Source organism: Myxocyprinus asiaticus, chromosome 27, assembly GCF_019703515.2.
Source record: "Myxocyprinus asiaticus isolate MX2 ecotype Aquarium Trade chromosome 27, UBuf_Myxa_2, whole genome shotgun sequence".
Lineage (NCBI taxonomy): Eukaryota > Metazoa > Chordata > Actinopteri > Cypriniformes > Catostomidae > Myxocyprinus > Myxocyprinus asiaticus.
Window position 1 is genome coordinate 11,595,156 of NC_059370.1, and position 18,995 is coordinate 11,614,150.

Here is an 18,995-nt window from a genome sequence, read left to right on the forward strand (position 1 = left end):
ACTCTAGCAACACTGTAGTACCACCATAGCAACCACCCAAGCAACTGCCTAGCAATTCACTAGAATGCCTTAGCAACAAACCAAAACACTCCAGCAAAAGTGGAAATTTCTCAGAGGAGGCAAAGGAGGCAGTGCCTCCTCAGAAATTCTAGTAAGAAAAATAAACAATGTTTATAGCAGTCATATTTCTAAAGTCACTCTGTCAAACAGCGACATTGCAATATCATTGAGCTCTTAAAGCGTGGCTTGAATGTGAAGTGGGGTAACTGCCACATAAAGTCACATGAGAGGGAGAAATTGGCTCAGATTAGCGCTGATTCGTTCAATACGCTGTCAATCAAACAATGCAATAATGCCCGTCTCCCATGCTCTCGCAGCAGGTCTCCGCAGATCGCTATGAATGGGACGAACTGATGTAAGTGGAGAAACTATTTTCACAGTAAACAACTAACCAACACAGTCAACAGCATTTTTGGTCACGTCCAAATCAAAATGAACTTGAAATGACTAGAAACATGAAATGGTGTGCTAGTGAGCCGTTTGCGCACTTGCTCTTAAATGTGGCAGCTCGTGCCTTCATGAAACCTGTGGTAGTTACCAAGGAGATGATGATAAATAATCAAAAAATAAGATGACTATAAAAATAATAGGCGAACAGATACAAATTTACTATGAGGACCACGGTTTCTACCAAAATACCCCAGTAAGTTTGATACATGTTTAAAACAATAAATGTTTATACATTTTCAATTAAACATTTTTTTTCTTTCTGCACATTATTTTCTACAAAAAAAAAACAAACAAAAACAAACAAACAAAAAATATATATATATATATATATATATATATATTCTGAAATTTTAGTCTGAGTTAAATTGAATAAAATGAATAAATACCACATGATGGAGTACTGACTAAATTTAATGTTTGGCAAAAGACTAAAATTATGACTAAAACACAAAATCTCCTAACTGGATCTTTAAACATTCCAAGTTTACTATAGTACTGTTTACTGTAGTAAACATGGTATTTTGTCTAAAACTATCACTTTGCAAGCAGAGTTTGCATACAATATGGCAATGTAATGGTTAAGTTGGAATAATGCAATAAAAAGCTTTTCTTGGTCACATTATGTCCTGGCAGTCATTTTAAAATCTTTTTTCTGGCATGGTACACATAATGGAGGACACACATTTGTGCTCTGGAGAACTGCCTTGTAGAGAAGCATTTTTTAATTTGATTCATATTTGATAGTGAGTATATTTAATTTTACATCTACATCCGCAACATCTGTATTGCAAAACTATATATATATATATATATATATATATATATATATATATATATATATATATATTTAGATTATTAATTGTATTATCAGTTTTTAAAGTATCCATCATTTTAGTATTCACTTTTTAGTATAAAAAAGAAAAGAAAAGAAAAAGAAAAACATGTTTTACAAGCAGTTTGCTAGCTAGTATTGTTGCAGTTAGTTTTTAGTATTCTGACGTCAGCAAAGTCTTTGATTAATTTCTTTCCACAACTGCACGGTATGTCCTTCAGGCAACATACCTGTCAAATAGAATTGAAATAGAAATTTACATTAAAAAAAAAGAAAATACATTAAAGCTGAGATGGCATTCTGCCTCCTCATTTCAAAAGCCCACCACAAGCCACTGAACACCACAGAAATGCCTTGGCAACCACCAAAAACAACTGCCTAGCAATACCCTACCAACCACTAAGAAAACCCTATCAACCACATAGCAATGTGCTTAGCAATACCCTAGTAGCAACCTAGCACATTCGAGCAACCAGCTAGCAACCACACAGAGCACACTAGCAACCGCATAGCAATTTGCTTGGCAATACCCAAGCAACTGCCTAGCAATACCCCAGCAACCACCCAGAACACCCTAGCAATCGTATAGCAATGTGCTTGGCAATAACCTAGCAGCACACTATTTGCACAGCAGCCAGTTTTGGGTGGGCAGGCACAACTCACACTATCTCCAAAAAAGTGGAAATCTTGCTTATGAAGGTAAATCAAACAAATGCAGAAAAGAGGTTTTAAAATCTCCATAAAGTTGCACTTTCAACCTCTGTGGTCCCTCAGCCTTCTGAAAAATGAAAGTGTTTTATCTTCATACAAGTTTAGGTCACCATGAACTTTATCGCTAACACATTGCACTTTTGCCTGATTTGCTTTTAAATGTTTTGCTTGTGTGTGTTTGGTGAGAATCGTTTGTAGCTTGAGTTGTGCCAGAGCATCTAACCTCCTTCTGTCAAAGACGGCAAAGCGAGATAAACTATATAAGAGTCGCTTGTATTCCCAAATGGAGTGCAGTGCTAGACTGTCAGAGCCGTGGCTCAGCACACTGCAGGAGATGTCCAGGCCTGTGAGGATGAAGGGGTTTGTGGGCTCGCGAGGACTCTTGCCATGCTTCCAATAATCCTGTTATCTGTCTCTCTAAAGCTTACCACTCTTCTGACCCGAAGACACCAATGTTAAGCTGCCTCTGTCTCCTCTCCATTCGTTTTTGTATTATATCGCTCACTCGCTCCCTTTTTAACCTCTCTTGCTTCGGCTCACAGTCTTCCAATGAGGAATCTAAAGTCAGAGGGTGGTCTTCGTCCTAGATTTTTTTTTTCTTTTCTTTATTCATGTAGGCTACAGTCACTGTCAAAAATAGAAGTTTATTTATTTATTTATTTATTTTCATAGAGCTAAGTCATCATCTTATTTTCATCCATCAGAACTTCACATCATCTCTCTATTGTATCTGCTTTTAAAGACAGAAATGTACTATGAGAACCACGGTTTCTACCAAAATACCCCAGTAAGTTGATACATGTTTAAAATAATAAATGTTTATACATTTTCAAAAAAAAAAAAAAATCTTTCTGCACATTATTTTCAACAAAAAAAAAAAAAAATATATATATATATTTTCTGCCATTTTAGTCTGAGTTAAATTGAATAAAATAAATAAATACCACATGATGGAGTACTGACTAAATTTAATGTTTGGCAAAAGACTAAAATTATGACTAAAACACAAAATCTCCTAACTGGATCTTTAAACATTCCAAGTTTACTATAGTACTGTTTACTGTAGTAAACATGGTATTTTGACTAAAACTATCACTTTGCAAGCAGAGTTTGCATACAATATGGCAATGTAATGGTTAAGTTGGAATAACGCAATAAAAAGCTTTTCTTGGTCACATTATGTCCTGGCAGTCATTTTAAAATCTTTTTTCTGGCATGGTACACATAATGGAGGACACACATTTGTGCTCTGGAGAACTGCCTTGTAGAGAAGCATTTTTTAATTTGATTCATATTTGATAGTGAGTATATTTAATTTTACATCTACATCCGCAACATCTGTATTGCGAAACTATATATATCTATCTATCTATATATATATATATATATATATATATATATATATATATATATTTAGATTATTAATTGTATTATCAGTTATTAAAGTATCCACCTTTTTAGTATTCACTTTTTAGTATAAAAAAAAAAAAGAAAAAGAAAAACATGTTTTACAAGCAGTTTGCTAGCTAGTATTGTTGCAGTTAGTTTTTAGTATTCTGACGTCAGCAAAGTCTTTGATTAATTTCTTTCCACAACTGCACGGTATGTCCTTCAGGCAACATACCTGAAAAAGGCCAAACAATTTTTTTTTTTTCTGATCTCCTGGGATTTTCACATGCAACAGTCTCTAGATTGTATAAAGAATGGTGCGAAAAACAACCAGTGAGCGGCAATTATGTCAACAAAAACGGCTTGTTGATGACAGAGGTCGACAAAGAATGGCCAGACTGGTTTGATCTGACAGAAAGGCTACGGTAACTCAGATAACTCCTCTGTACAATTGTAGTGAGCAGAATAGCATCTCAGAATGCACAACACATTGAACCTTGAAGCGGATGGAATACAACAGCAGAAGTCCGTGTCAGGTTCCACTTCTGTCAGCCAAGAACAAAAAACTGTCTACTGTCCAATTTTTGTGAGCCTATGCCCACTGAAGCCTCAGTTTCCTGTTCTTAGCTGACAGCAGTGGTACCCGGAAGGGTCTTCTACTGCTGTAGCCCTCTAGAGAATGTTGTGCATGAAAATCCCAGGAGATCAGCAGAAATACTCAAATCTGAGATCACATTTTTTCCCCATTCTGATGGTTGATGTGAACATTAACTGAAGCTCCTGACCCATACCTGCATGATTTTATATATTACAATGCTGCCACACAGTTGGCTGATTAGATAATCGCATGAATAAGTAGATGTACAGGTGTACCTAATAAAGTGGCCAGTGAGTATGTTTGTGTATATGTGTGTGTATATATATATATATATACACACACACACACACACACACACACACACACACACACACACACAGTGCCACTGAGGAGGCACAGACTTTCTTATATGTTAGTAGGGGGGGCTTCAAGGAAAAAAGTTTGGAAACCACTGCAATAGAGGGTTCAAATTTTCTGTGACAATTTATTAAGAAAACAATGGTGTAAAAACAAGTCCAATAGTCCCTCAGCCGGAGACATATGTTGAAAGCAAGCACACAAATGGCAAGCTGAGTTCTTGGCTGGGATACAGCAGCGGTGGGCCAAGACTGACTTGTTTATGCTCCTCAATTTGAGCTGGCCTTGTTAATAAATGTAGGGTGGACAGACTGGCCTGCTTCTGCACTGGTATTCATGCTCTTAGTTATGCATAATGGGATAATTGGCAGGCTCTTCTGTGTCTCCCATTACTAGGCAGCTAGATCTGCTGTTAGGTCAGAATCAGGATCAAAGTCTGCAAGCGGCAATTTGCAATGGTAATTTACATCCAAAGAGTAAACGTGTTTAAGAGAGGAACGTTAAATGAGGTGCTTTGTAGCCTAAATAAAGTGTCTTTTGTCTGTCTCAAAGACATGAAGGAGAGATAATATGCCTCTTCAGTTTTTAATGCCCACTGCCTAGACTGACATGTGACCTAATGACTTGCGAGATAAAACCTGACCTATACTTGGCGCTCTTAAGTTTAGCTTCTCTGACAAAGGAGAACTGTGAAAGGCCACCAATGCCACTGTTTTTACTTACTCAGTAGAGGGAGATTGTGCCTTGACTTTCCAGCTGTGATAGTGAAAATAGTTGAAACACCTCTCATGATCTCCCATGAAACCACCTAAGGTCTGTAAAAAAGATAAAGGAGCGTTTTATGGTAAGAACAGAGAAAATTCTCGTCTGGAATTTTAGTTTTAGCTTATTTTGTAATATTAAGCTACATGCTGGCATTATCCCAAAAACTACATAGGCTGCATATTAAGGCATCATTGGTGCACATCTAATGCAAAGTATTTTCCAAAAATACCTTGTTTTGACCCAATTCTAAGGCAGTATAGCATGTCCCTGCTGAAAAGACCAGCTTACACCAGTATGAATTCCCATGCTAGGCTAGTTGAAAGTGTTGGGTAGGTCACTCAAAAAAAGTAAACCACAACAAATTCCAAATTACTTATCTAAAATTGTAATCAGATTACTTTACTAATTACTTCATCCATTTTTAATTTTTGTATGCAAGTCATACACTCAGCACCACACATTTCTCCCTTAATAAGATTTGTTAGTGACTCTTTAGCTGTCACAGAAGCACAAACAGACTAACTTATGAACATATTTCATGTTTTGCATGCATTCTATTAGAAATATACAGTATGTAACTTGAGTAATGCACTTAAAAGTAATTAACAATTGTAACTGTAATCTGAGTACAAGAATTTAAAATGTAACTAAAAAGTAATTAGATTATTGTAACTAATTACTTTGTAATCAGATTACACCCACCACGTACTGCCTATGTAGAGTGTTCCAAATTGGTTACTTACAGCATGTGATTTCTATTAAGTTAGATGTTCCCTTAGAAGGCGGCTGCCTATGCACGCAGTAGACAGCAAGGCAGCTCGTTAGGTATTGAGACAGAGCCTAACTAACATGTCTTAATCCCACAGAGAAATAGCATGCTATATGTATCACAAATGGATAATTAACAGTTTCCATACCATTTTAATTTAAATCGGGCCTGCTGATACTTGGTAAAGAGTGCAGAAAATTGAATCATCCATGTGCATATAAAAATCACTGAGATTCTCCATCTTAATTAGAAGTGCTCTCGATTACAACTCATATGCATCCACATTTACACAAGCAAAAAATCAAACATATGGTAGTTACTGTTCTCCGCGTCTCTCTCCTGCATTTGTTGTCGCTTCTTTTATACCCACCGCACCTTGTTTCTCAGGAATGATTCACCTGTGTATATTTCTTTTATTCCTTACTTTTGTGCTATTGTTATTTTAAAAGTTTGAATGCTATGAAAGATTGCCGTCGTCATTGGGAAGGTCTGCCAGTCCTCTAACCTTGGCATCCAATTCATCACGTTGTTTAAGCTGCAGTTCTTCTTTGTGAGCCGAGGTCTTTGATGGCAGTCTTTCTCTTTCCGAGACCTCTGCTCTACGCACTCTTTTAGCATGAGAGATGTGCCCTGAAAATGAATTGATAGATCAACGTGGATGTGCACGGATATTATTACCTAATTCCAGATGGCCGTTCTGATGGCAACAAATGGTCTTGCCACACCAACCCCACTGAGACGAAAACATTAGACATGCAAGAACAAATTTGTCCTGGCACAGCCACAGAAATATAATTAAGATGATATTTGGTGCAGGATTATTATAGTCTTTAATTTTTAGTCTAGTTTTTATTGTTATTTTTTTTATTTGTCTTTTCAACGTAGTTGAACACCCTATTATTTCAATTCACAACTGTTGCTGTAGTTTTAGTTTAATTTTAGTTTTTCAGTGTTTTCTAGTTTTACAGTACATTTAGTTTTTATTTCAGTTTTACTTTAAGTATTTTAGGGCTGCTAAAGTCAATGCATTAATTTATATAGTTTAATTATATTTTACAGCGTAAACTTTCTCAGGGTTATCACTATCTAGTGCATTTTTATGTTCTAAGGTGGGTTTTAAGGTTTCACTTTGTAAAACTACAATGATTTGTTTTAGTTAGTTTTGGAGTTATAAATTTTTTTTTTTTTCCTTTCAGTAAACATATGTTTAATTTCCTTTCAGTAAACATATGTTTATTGAGCGAGTTTACTTGCAAGATCTTACGTTGATTATGCTTAAAAACCGACAATGTTTAAGGTCATTAAATGCCTTCATTGTTTTTCTTTATCAGAGTGAGTTCATAAACAGTAAAAAAAAAAAAAAAAAAAAACATCGGCACACATATATTTTATGCCCATTATTTCAATTTCTCTCTGCATGTAAACACCTTTACCGGTGTTCTTACCGGTTTATCCAATGTGCTGTACGTTTTATACGCATGACTGTTTACATTTTGACGCCAAAGCAGACAACAATCAGATTATTATAAATCTCATGTAAACACTGTTCCCTATCTGTCACTCACTCAACGTTGTGTCGTTGTAGTGACACTAGGGGTCACTCTTGGGAGCCCCAAACACCTCTGCTTTTTTGAAAAAAGGCCAATGAGAATTGGCGTGTGGAATTTGCATGCCACTCCCCCGGACATACGGGTATAAAAGGAGCTGGTATGCAACCACTCATTCAGATTTTCTCTTCGGAGCCGAGCGGTTGTGTTCAGTGCACTGAATTCAATTTCCTCCAAAGACGCACCTCAAAACTGCTGGATTTACGGCGCATTTCAGCGGCTTCTCCCCCTCTGCACCCATGGAGTGCAGAGAACACCCCTGGGCACTTCGGCAGAGCGAAAATAAGAGAGTAAATTCTAAAAGAGTATATTTTCATTCACAAAAAGAGCGGCACACACGGAACGTCTTTTTTAAAGATGCCCTTCCGTTTGTGTGTTATTCCTGGTTGCGGTAATTAACTCTCCGCTTCTGACGGCCACGATCGCTGTCTTACGTGTCTGGGCACTGCCCACGCGGAGACATCATTCGTGGATGAGTCATGTCCTCATTGCAAGAACATGACCATGGCAACGTTGCGGTCGCGGCTTGCTTTCGTAAGAAAGCAAGCCACCCCAGCGGCTCCCCGCACCGGTCCTTCTACCTACGGGTTTGAGGCCATGTCGGTTAGCACTGGGGGCGATTTGGGGACATCAATGGGACCACCTCTGCCGGGTATTCCCCCATGGACCTCCCATTCCCCTTCACGCTCGCTTGCCCCGGTCAGGCTCTCGGACGAGACCGCCGGCTCGTCTCAGGGTGAGTTCAGCTTCTCGTTCGGAGCTCAAGAAGACGATGAGTTATCGAGTGCAGCATCGTAGAGCGGGCTCATCCAGTCTGACGCAGAGGCTTCGGCTGGGCTTCCTCCTTCGGGAATGGTCGCCCAGTCTCAGGCCGACGCTGAAAATGGCCGCGAGCATTGAGCTAGAGTGGAAACCTCCACTCTCCCCTGAACCCTCACGGCTTGATGATTGGTTCCTAGGCTCAGGGCGCCGCCCACAGCCATGCCCCACCCCGGTCCCTTTCTTTCTGGAAGTGCATGAGGAGCTGACAAGATTGTGGGAGGCACCTTTTACTGCCCGGTCCTGGTCCTTCAGGCTCCTGCTCTCACTACCCTCGATGGTGGAGTGGCCATGGTGGGTATTTGGTGATCCCCCAGGTGGATAAGGCGCTCGTGGTGCACTTGTGTCTGCAGAGCACCGCCACTTGGCGCGGGCGCCCGAAGCTCCTGTCCAGGGCCTGTAGATTTACTTCATCCCTGACGACTGTGGTCTGCGGTGCTGCTGGACAAGCCGCCTCCGCCCTACACATCATGGCTCTCCTGCAAGTACACCAAGCCAAGGCACTAAAAGAACTGCACAAGGGTAGTTCTGACCCAGGATTGATGCAGGAACTGCGCTCAGTGACCGACCTCGCTATCTGGGCAACGAAGGTCATGGCACGGTCTCTCGGGCAGGCGATGTCCACCCTGGTGGTCCAGGAGCGCCACCTTTGGCTCAACTTGGTCGAGATGGGAGAGGCGGACAAGGCACGGTTCCTTGATGTCCCCATTTCCCAGGTTGGCCTGTTTGGCGACGCCGTCGAGGACTTTGCCCAGCAGTTCTCGGCAGTGAAGAAGCAGACGGAGGCCTTACAGCATATCCTGCCCCAGCGCGGCTCAAGACCCTGCAGCCTGTCTGCTGATTGCCAAGGGCATCCTCCTGCAGCAACAACGCCGGCTCCGCCACAGCCCGCCCCATGGCCCGGCTCTGGTGTGGAGCCCTCCGCAGGAAGCAGACACCACCCGTCTCGCAGCCAGCCGCTAAGAACCCGAGGAAGGCTTCAAAGCACCCCTGAGACAGGCGACCCAGGGGCGAGGAGACCCGCTTCTCTGGAGCTAGTCGACAGACCACTCCATCCCCCGGTGGAGGGCCGGGAGGAGAATCTTTTGTCGCCGCATGCCCAGGAGGCTGCGGCACCCAAAAGCCTGATAAAAGAATGGTTTCCTCATCTCCTGGGTCACATGTCCAGTGCGCACGGCTCTTTTCTTGGTTTGGAATTGGACTCAGTCTCGATGACAGTGCGCCTCATGAACAAGCGCACATAGTCGGTGCTGAACTGTCTGAAGGCATTCAGATGGAGGACAGCGTTTCCACTTAAACTTTTTCAGAGGCTCCTGGGGCATATGGCATCCTCAGTGGCGGCCACACCGCTCGGGGTGATGCGTATGAGACCGCTTCAGCACTGGCTTCAGACTCGAGTCCCGAGATGGGCATGGTGGCGCAGGACACATCGCGTGACTATCATGCCGATCTGTCACCGCCTCTTCAGTCCTTGGACCGAACTTGCATTTCTACGGGCAAGGGTTCCCCTAGAGCAGGTCTCCAGGCGCGTCGTGGTTACAACAGATGCCTCCAAGACGGGCTGGAGCGCCGTATGCAATGGGCACACAGACGCCGGCTCCTGAACTGGCCCATGGCTGCATTGGCACATCAACTGCCTAGAGTTGTTGGCAGTACTGCTCGCCCTGTGGAGGTTTCAGCCGTTGATCCAGGGCAAGCACGTGTTGGTCCGGATGGACAACACAGCGACGGTAGCATACATCAACCGTCAACGCGGTCTACGCTCCCGTTGCATGTCACAACTCACCCACCGTCTCCTCCTCTGGAGTCAGCAGCGCCTCAAGTCGCTACGAGCCACTCACATCCCAGGCGACCTCAACACCGCAGCGGACGCACTGTCACGTCAGGTTACCCTCAGGGGAGAGTGGAGACTCCACTCTCAGGGGGTCCAGCTGATTTGGAGTCGATTCAGTCGAGCACATGTAGACCTGTTTGCTTCCCGGGAATCCTCCCACTGCCCGCTTTGGTACGCCCTGACTGAGGCACCCCTCGGTATAGATGCGCTGGCACACAGCTGGCCCCCTGGACTATGCAAATATGCATTTCCCCCAGTGAGCCTACTTGCACAGACCCTGTGCATTTCAGGGAGGACGAGGAGTAGATCGTCCTAGTAGCACCCTACTGGCCCACCCAGACCTGGTTCTCGGATCTCACGCTCCTCGCGACAGCCCCCCCCCTCCCCCTGGCGAATTCCCCTGAGGAAGGACCTTCTTTTACAGGGACGGGGCACCATCTGGCACCCACGACCAGACCTCTGGAATCTCTACATCTGGCCCTTGGATGGGACGCAGAAGACCTAAGTGTCCTACCACCCGCGGTGGTAGACACGATCACTCAGGCTAGGGCTCCCTCTACGAGGCGCCTGTATGCCTTGAAGTGGCGTCTGTTCGCTAAGTGGTGTTCTTCCCGATGCGAAGACCCCCAGAGATGTGCAGTCGGATCGGTGCTTTCCTTCCAGCAGGAGAGGCTGGAGGGGTGGCTGTCCATGACGATTTCTTGTGTTGTCTTGTTTATTTATTTATTTATTGTATAAACTGATTATTGGTTGTTATCTGCATATTGGTGTGCATGCAAAATGTGCTCATTGATAATAATACTGCTTAGATGGACAAACAATGATCTTGACAAATAGCTCAGTCTGGACCTTAATTATTGCACCACCCATGAATGCAGCACTGGCCTTAACTTGGCAGAACTTGCAGAGTTGGCGTGACCTTGCCGTGACATTTTTTGAACATAGTGGGATCAGAATGGGAATGAGGGTATGAGTGCTGTGGCCTGACCAACTGTGCTGTGCCTTGTTGCTCTGCAGGAGGTGATGCAAATGGAAAGACAGCTGGGAGGTCGACTGATTGATGAGCCCCACGTCCTGCTCTTCAAAGATAGCTACCACAACCTGCGCCTCTCCATTCACGACATGCCCCAGTCTCACTGGAGGAGCAAACTTCTTGCCGGATATCAGGTGGGTTCCTATATAACAACCTCTCTTGCCTATATTTTATATTTAGGTTCCATATGGTTTAAGCAGTTTTTCTTCCATTCTTTTCCTACTCTCTTTTCTGTGCTCTTACTATACCTATATTGCTGCTTTGACATATTGATAATTAGGGATGGGAATGGAATGGTTCTTGTTCTGATTCCAATTTCACTTAACGATCCCATTATTGATGTTTGACCCCAAATAATTTGCCCTAACAATACACTAAACAAAAATACTGAACAAAAATCAGTACTATTACTGGTAAAATATTTCATTGTAAAAATATGCCATCTATTTTTAAGAGACCTATTTGCAAACAACAAAACATTTTTCTGAATGTGTATCTTTAAAAGTGCAGTGTGCAATTGTTTTGATGTTAAAATACTCTCTCCTATCCCAGCTAAATATGCAGAGACAACTATAAGTAAGCAATTCATAGGTTAATTTCTTCAAAAACTTTAACGCTGTCTCTGTGGAGCTATAAATTCCTCTGATTGTTTTGAGCAACCCATCCAACCTAATACAACACACTGACTCAACTGATGGCGTGAGTTGGGGGTGGGACTATCTTTTTGTTCGATCAAGAGCAGATGGGGCTGTTTGAAAGCAATTTTTATTTTTACGTAGTTACATCTGATGATGCTAGTTGCGCAGAAATTACATACTTCAGCTTAAAGTACACTTAGTTCCCGGTTCAAAGCAAGTTCGAAATGTCATGACAGGAACGACGGATTCAGTGGGTCGTCACACTGGTTCAAACCAAAAACCTATGAGTTTTAGACAGATTTTTCAGTCTTTTTTACTGATTCATTAAAAAAGGTGATCTATTTGTGAATCATACTATACTGGTCATGTTTATTTTTGTTGTTGAATGCAATCAGCAAGGATAAGATAATAGAAGTATGTGTAGTCTATTTATTGTCATCATTTACATGCCATCCCAGTTGTGTATGAATTAATATTTGTGAAGAATATTTCAGCTTTGTTGGTCCATACAATGCAATTCAACAGGTTCCAAAGCTTTGAAGCTCCAAAAAGCACATAAAGGCAGCATAAAAGTACTCCATGCAACTCCAGTGGTTAAATCCATGTCTTCTGTAGCGATATAATAGGTTTAGGTGAGAAACAGATCAATATTTAAGTCCTTTTTACTATAAATCCCCACTTTCACTTTCACATTCTTCTATTTTTGTTTTTTGGTGATTTGCATTCTTTGTGCGTATCACCACCTACTGGTCATTGCTGGTCAAAGGTGGAGATTTATAGTAAAATGTCTTAAATATCTGTCTGTTTCTCACCCACACCTATCATTTCACTTTAGGAGAAATGGATTTAACCACTGGAGTCATATGGATTACTTGTATGCTGATTTTTTAATATTCAAAGCTTTGGTCACCATTCATTTGCATTGTATGGACCTAAAGAGCTGAGATATGCTTCTAACAAAAGTCATACACATCTGATGAGAGAATTTGAATTTTGCGTGAACTATCCCTTTAACGAAACCAAACGTCATGAATTGTGAACAAGAACCAGTTGTCTCTCTGTTCCCAACCCTACTGCTAATGTCATGTTTATCTTTTTGATATTTTTACTTTTAAAACTGCCTCTGTGAAATGAATGCATTTGAGTTAGACAGCTAAACAATTTTTCTTGGAGGTGAATTTTAAGGGCTTGTGTGTTATGTGGGCACTCTGGGTTTTCCAACAGGGTGAGTGATCTGGTGTGTACTCCAGATTGCTGTAATTGGAAATTTCTCTGGTTTCGCCTCATTAGAGTATTTCTGAACGCACGGGGATGCTAAAGAAGCCCATTATAGAGTGAATTGGCGAGCAGGGACCCTCTGACGTCTGCTCTTAAAAACATGCACAGCCTTGGCTATGAGTTAACGGCGTCTTGAGTTAAGAAGGATGGAGAGCTCTGCAGTCTTTCTAACCCACTATGCCCATCTCAGGACGCTTTCCCACTGGAGGAGATTAAATATAGACCAATATGTAAATGTTCAAGGCTGCAGAGCCTGATTTCATGTACATCCCCTTCTGGATCATGCATGCTAGACCTCTAAGGGCCGTCTCTGGATTCTAGGGGAAAATCTTGGTGTAGATATGCTCCTCAGAGGATTTGTAGATGCCAGCTAACAGTGTTACAGCACAAATGTGCATAGAGGAAACATTTTCTCACTTGAACGTCCCCTATTTTTCTGTATAGGCTTGCTTTCCTTACAGTGGTACTTTTAAGTCTGTGCAACAGCTCCCCCATTAGAGCGAATTGAGGTATTGCATATTCTATGATAATAGTGCCTTTTATTGATTTGCCATTTGATTGACTAAAGATTTATGCGTAGTCTTATATAGAATGTGCTTATCTGTTTTGTGTGTGTGTGTGTGTGTGTATGTGTGTGTGTGTGTGTGTGTTACTCAACACAATGAATAACACAGTGTGAGACAAGACCACTTTGGGTGTGTTGTAAAGCTGAAACAAATTAAAACATTGTATTTATTTGATAGACTAAATGTCTTGTTTTAATTTGAGTTCATATTGTTATTTCACTAAGGACATTAAATAAAATCTACTGTATTATATCTACTGAAATATCCATTTTAAGAGGATTTTAAAAACCCTTTGGAGAACAGTTAGCTTTGATAGACGTTGGGCTGTTTTCAGAGACAAGGAAACTATGTTCCTGCTCTGTTTGAAAATGTCGGCTACAATAGGTTTAGAAGAGCATTCATAGACTCACACCAGCAGCCACAGCATCATAAATCATCAGGTGTTGGGCTTTTTTCTTTGTTTGCATCTCCTACTGACTGTCAGATTTAACAGGATCTATTGTTTGCAAGTGCAGGACTTTTAAAGAAGCAGAAAGGAGTGCATTATCTGCAGAGACTGAATTGTTCTCTCAATTTTATGCAAAGTTTGTTTCTATCGCAGCTTTACTTTTTGCCAAAATTTTGAAACTTTGGTATGGTCCAGGTGTTGTGAGAAAATACAGTTGAATTCAGAATTTTACATACACTTAGGTTGAGGTCATTAAAACTAATTTTTTAACCACTCCACAGATTTCATATTAGCAAACCATAGTTTTGGCAAGTCGTTTAGGACATCTACTTTGTGCAGGACACAAGTAATTTTTCCAACAATTGTTTACAGACAGATTGTTTTACTTTTAATTGACTATCACATTTCCAGTGGGTCAGAAGTCTACATACACTAAGTTAACTGTGCCTTTAAGCAGCTTGGAAAATCCCAGAAAAATATGTCAAGCCTTTAGGCAATTAGCCAGTTAGCTTCTGATAGGCTAATTGGCTAATTGGAGGTGTACCTCTGGATGTATTTTAAGGCCTACCTTCAAACTCCATGCCTCTTTGCTTGACATCATGGGAAAATCAAAAGAAATCAGCCAAGACCTCAGAAAAAATGTGTGGACCTCCACATGTCTGGTTCATTCTTGGGAACAATTTCCACATGTACAAACAATAGTATGCAAGTATAAACATCATGGGACCACACAGCCATCATACTGCTCAGGAAGGAGATGCATTCTGTCTCCTAGAGATGAACATAGTTTGGTGCGAAAAGTGCAAATCAATCCCAGAACAACAGCAAAGGACCTTGTGAAGATGCTGGAGGAAACAGGTAGACAAGTATCTATATCCACAGTAGAACAAGTCCTATATTGACATAATCTGAAAGGCTGCTCAGCAAGGATGAAGCCACTGCTCCAAAACTGCCATAAAAAAGCCAGACTATAGTTTACAAGTGCACATGGGGACAAAGATATTACTTTTTGGAGAAATGTCCTCTGGTCTAATGAAACAAAAATAAAACTGTTTGGCCATTATGACCATCGTTATGTTTGGAGGAAAAAGGGTGAGGCTTGCAAGCTGAAGAACACCATCCCATCTGTGAAGAATGGGGTGGCAGCATCATGTTGTGGGGGTGCTTTGTTGCAGGATGGACTGGTGCACTGCACAAAATAGATGGCATCATGAGGAAGACAGCTATGTGGATATATTGAAACAACATCTCAAGACAGGAAGGAAGTTAAAGTCAGGAAGTTAAAGCTCGGTCACAAATGGGTCTTCCAAATGGACAATGACCCCAAGCCTCCCTCCAAAGTTGTGGCAAAATGGCTTAAGGACAACAAAGTCAAGGTATTGGAGTGGCCATCACAAAGCCCTGAACTCAATCTGATAGAAAATTTGTGGGAAGAACTGAAAAAGCATGTGCGAGCAAGGAGGCCTACAAACCTGACTCCGTTACACCAGTTCTGTCTGGAGGAATGGGCCAAAATTCCAGCAACTTATTATAAAACGCTTGTGGAAGGCTACCCAAAATGTTTGACACAAGTTAAACAATTTAAAGGCAATGCTACCAAATACTAACAACGTGCATGTAAACTTCTAACCCACTGGGAATGTGATGAAAGAAATAAAAGCTTAAAGAATTAATCCTCTGTACTACTATTCTGACATTTCACATTCTTAAAAAAAAGTAGTGATCCTAACTGACATAAGACAGGGAATGTTTTCTACGATTAAATGTCAGGAATTGTGAAAAACGGAGTTTAAATGTATTTGGCTAAGGTGTATGTAAACTTCTGACTTCAGCTGTACTTGTGTCCTCCTATGGGCTTCAGCGTATGGGCTATACCATAAACCCATTGATATTTGTTTTAAATAATTTAAAGATGCGACTGTGTTTGCGTTTTGTGCATTGATTTGTGGGGAGAATCTATGGATCTCTATTATTTCTGTGCCAAACAGAATTGCAAAAAAATAATGATTATTTTCAAACAGGTTTCCTGAACACTTCCCCGGACATACAGATACTGTAGTTCTGCCCCAAACTCATGCCACCGGTTGAGCAAATGTTGGTGTTTCGGGCTGGTCGGGATTCTCAAACAAACAGCTATGTTTTGATAGGGCCATTTTTCAGGGAAATTAACCTAAAAAAAAGGCTTACTTATAGTTGTCTGCAAATTAAGCTTGAATTGGAGAAGAATTTTAATATTGAAAAAATGACATCCTTCATCTTTAAATCAGGTAAAATGTCTTAAATGGAGCTGAGAGTGTTATTGGTAGCTGGAAGTATAACCAAATTAGGCAAAATGTTTAATAAATGATCACGAAGGGGACAGAGGATATAGACTTTTTCTAAATGGTGGGTTTCAAATTCTGTGGAGATTTCTTCTTAGGTTCTGCAGGCACAGATTCCATGTGGACCTGCTTATGTCTTTATGAGCAATAAAAATTCAGTGAGACATTTCTTTGGTCCTTCAGGAGATCCCGTTCTATCACATCTGGAGCGGCTCTCAGCGGACCCTTCACTGCACCTTCACACTGGAGAGACAGAGCCTGAGCACCTGTGATCTCACCTGCACGCTGTGTGTGTGGCAGGTAGAAGGAGAGGGACAGAGCTTCACTCTTGACTTCAACATCTCAAAGGTACCAGACAGTGAGCTCCTCTGCCGCCTGATGTACCTGAAAACAGTGGAGTTAAGGCGTCTTTACACAGCCGAGTTAAGGCTGCTCTGTGTCCAGGGCTGTAGCTAGTGGGGTGAAAGGTGGTAACGATTCTAGGGGCCCAAAGGTCCAGGGGGCCCCACAACAAATTCTAAACTGTATTTTTTAATAGGAATGGGACCCAGAGCAATGTACATTCAGGGGGCCCAGATTACCTTGCTACGGCCCTGTCTGTGCCTGCTCAAAATTCGGTGTAAAGACGCAATGTCGCATAAAAGCCTAGATTAACCCTGTTCTGACCCACCCAGCCCCTGTGGCCTGTACCATGAAGCTGGTTTCGGTGGCTAGCCAGGTAAGTTTTAGTTTAGTTTGCCTCAACCCCAGGTTTTAGGTACCATAAAAGTCAGCTTTTACCGGTGTTCATCGCAATAGCAACTGACGCTGCATGGCTAACTGCTTCGGAGCAGGTTTCGTTCTAGATTACAGATCGCTAGCAGATGCTGAACAAATCAGCTGTGAGTAAAATGACATCTCTGACGCAATGAAGTCACTCCCCCCATGTCTCTTAAAGCACACTTTACAAATAAAATCTTAGAAATCCACAAAATCAACTCTTCATGATAAATTATTTATTTGAGAATCTAAATGTAGATTTTCAGCAGATAGAGTGTTGTATTTTATTTCAAATTTAATTGCTTTTCATTTACACTCTTTAGCCATAGCAACAAAAAAATATATCTTTGAAAATATAAATCAGCTATATTAGGCTATCTATAAAACAGACAGTAAGATGGATTAATATGATACCTGCATGATGCATTGATTGGTCCGCTTGTTAGTCCAGTTATGAAGGAGTTGTTCAGTCACATGACTTTTTTGATGCACATCTTGTATTGCTAATAAATTCAACAGGAGTTTATTCTGTAAATGTGTTTCCATCATAATTTATGCACATTTCTTCTTATCAAATAAAACATTTATCCACCTCAAGTGAATTCTAATTCAGTGAATTAGAATTTGGAATTTGAGTGTGAGTTTGAGTTTGAGTTTGAGTTTGGGTTTGGGTTTGGGTTTGAATTTGAATTGGCCTGTGCCAAGTATCACAAAAAAGCTGAACAAATTCTGGATTCCATGATTGGTTTTAGTTTGACAAAACTCATCAAATCCAATCAGCCTTCATTAGGGTTAAGTGGTATCAAAATGCTCGTGACCAACTTTCTCTATCAATTCAGAGTTTGATCCCGAGGTTATGATTAGTTCACGAGCACATTCACATGAATGAAGCGAACAGCCAGTCGAGTGTGAGACAGCGTGAGTCACATCTCATGAGAGAGTCAGTGAGATTTACTTCTCCGCTGAAGATATTTGTGAAAATTATGATAAATTATAATAATTTAAACACGGTTATCACAGCACAAGAGGACGTTAAAAATATTATCATTCAAAACACATTAACAACACGAATAATCACTATGAAATCATGAATAATTATAATATATTTACACAGCACAGAAGATCACTTGTAAATGATAAAGAATTTGAAGGCATTTACACAGCAAGAAGAAACATTGCTGCTGCTTCTGCTGCTGCTAGAGCACGAAAACAGATAATTAAAACAGATCATATATCGATGTGAAAGTAACTTTATATAGGTCCACAAAAAGTACATTCAGTCTTTTTAAAAGTTTCATATTTTGATTTGAAATTTTAAAAATTGAAATTAAAAGCTTTAGTATGAATTTAAATTACTGTAACAAAGTTCAATGGAAAGGAGGAGGCGAGAACCGGCTTGACAATATAAATAATAGTTTAATAATAAACTTAAACAAAAATACACCAACATAAACACATGCAGGGCAGCAGCCCATAACTCTGTCTCCCCCGAACTGCCGCCTCCGGTCGCCTTTATCCCTCTTGAGGGCTTGATTATCCTGATTAGGGGCCGGGTGTGCAGCATCACGACCCGGCCCCGCCCTCCTCCCTGCCACAATTACTAACTTTATATAATTTAATACTATTAGACATTAATACACTATTGAATAATAAAAATGTGAGCAATTGGAAAATGAGTAGATGGGATGCACTAATAAAGACTGTTCTTTCTTTCTAGCAGCATAAGACACAATAAAGACATATTTGGTGTGCTAGTGTGCT

At 40.9% G+C, this 18,995-nt stretch overlaps 1 protein-coding gene across 2 annotated transcripts in view; it reads left to right on the forward strand.

Annotated features, from left to right (window-relative positions):
* LOC127417596 (netrin receptor UNC5A-like) overlaps nt 1-18,995 on the forward strand; it is a 338,051-nt gene that overhangs the window by 311,778 nt on the left and 7,278 nt on the right. For both annotated transcript variants that reach the window (XM_051657630.1, XM_051657631.1), the window contains exons 12-13: nt 11,209-11,358; nt 16,659-16,823. In XM_051657630.1, coding sequence (XP_051513590.1) covers nt 11,209-11,358; nt 16,659-16,823 — 315 coding nt within the window. The remainder of the gene's footprint in view (nt 1-11,208; nt 11,359-16,658; nt 16,824-18,995) is intronic.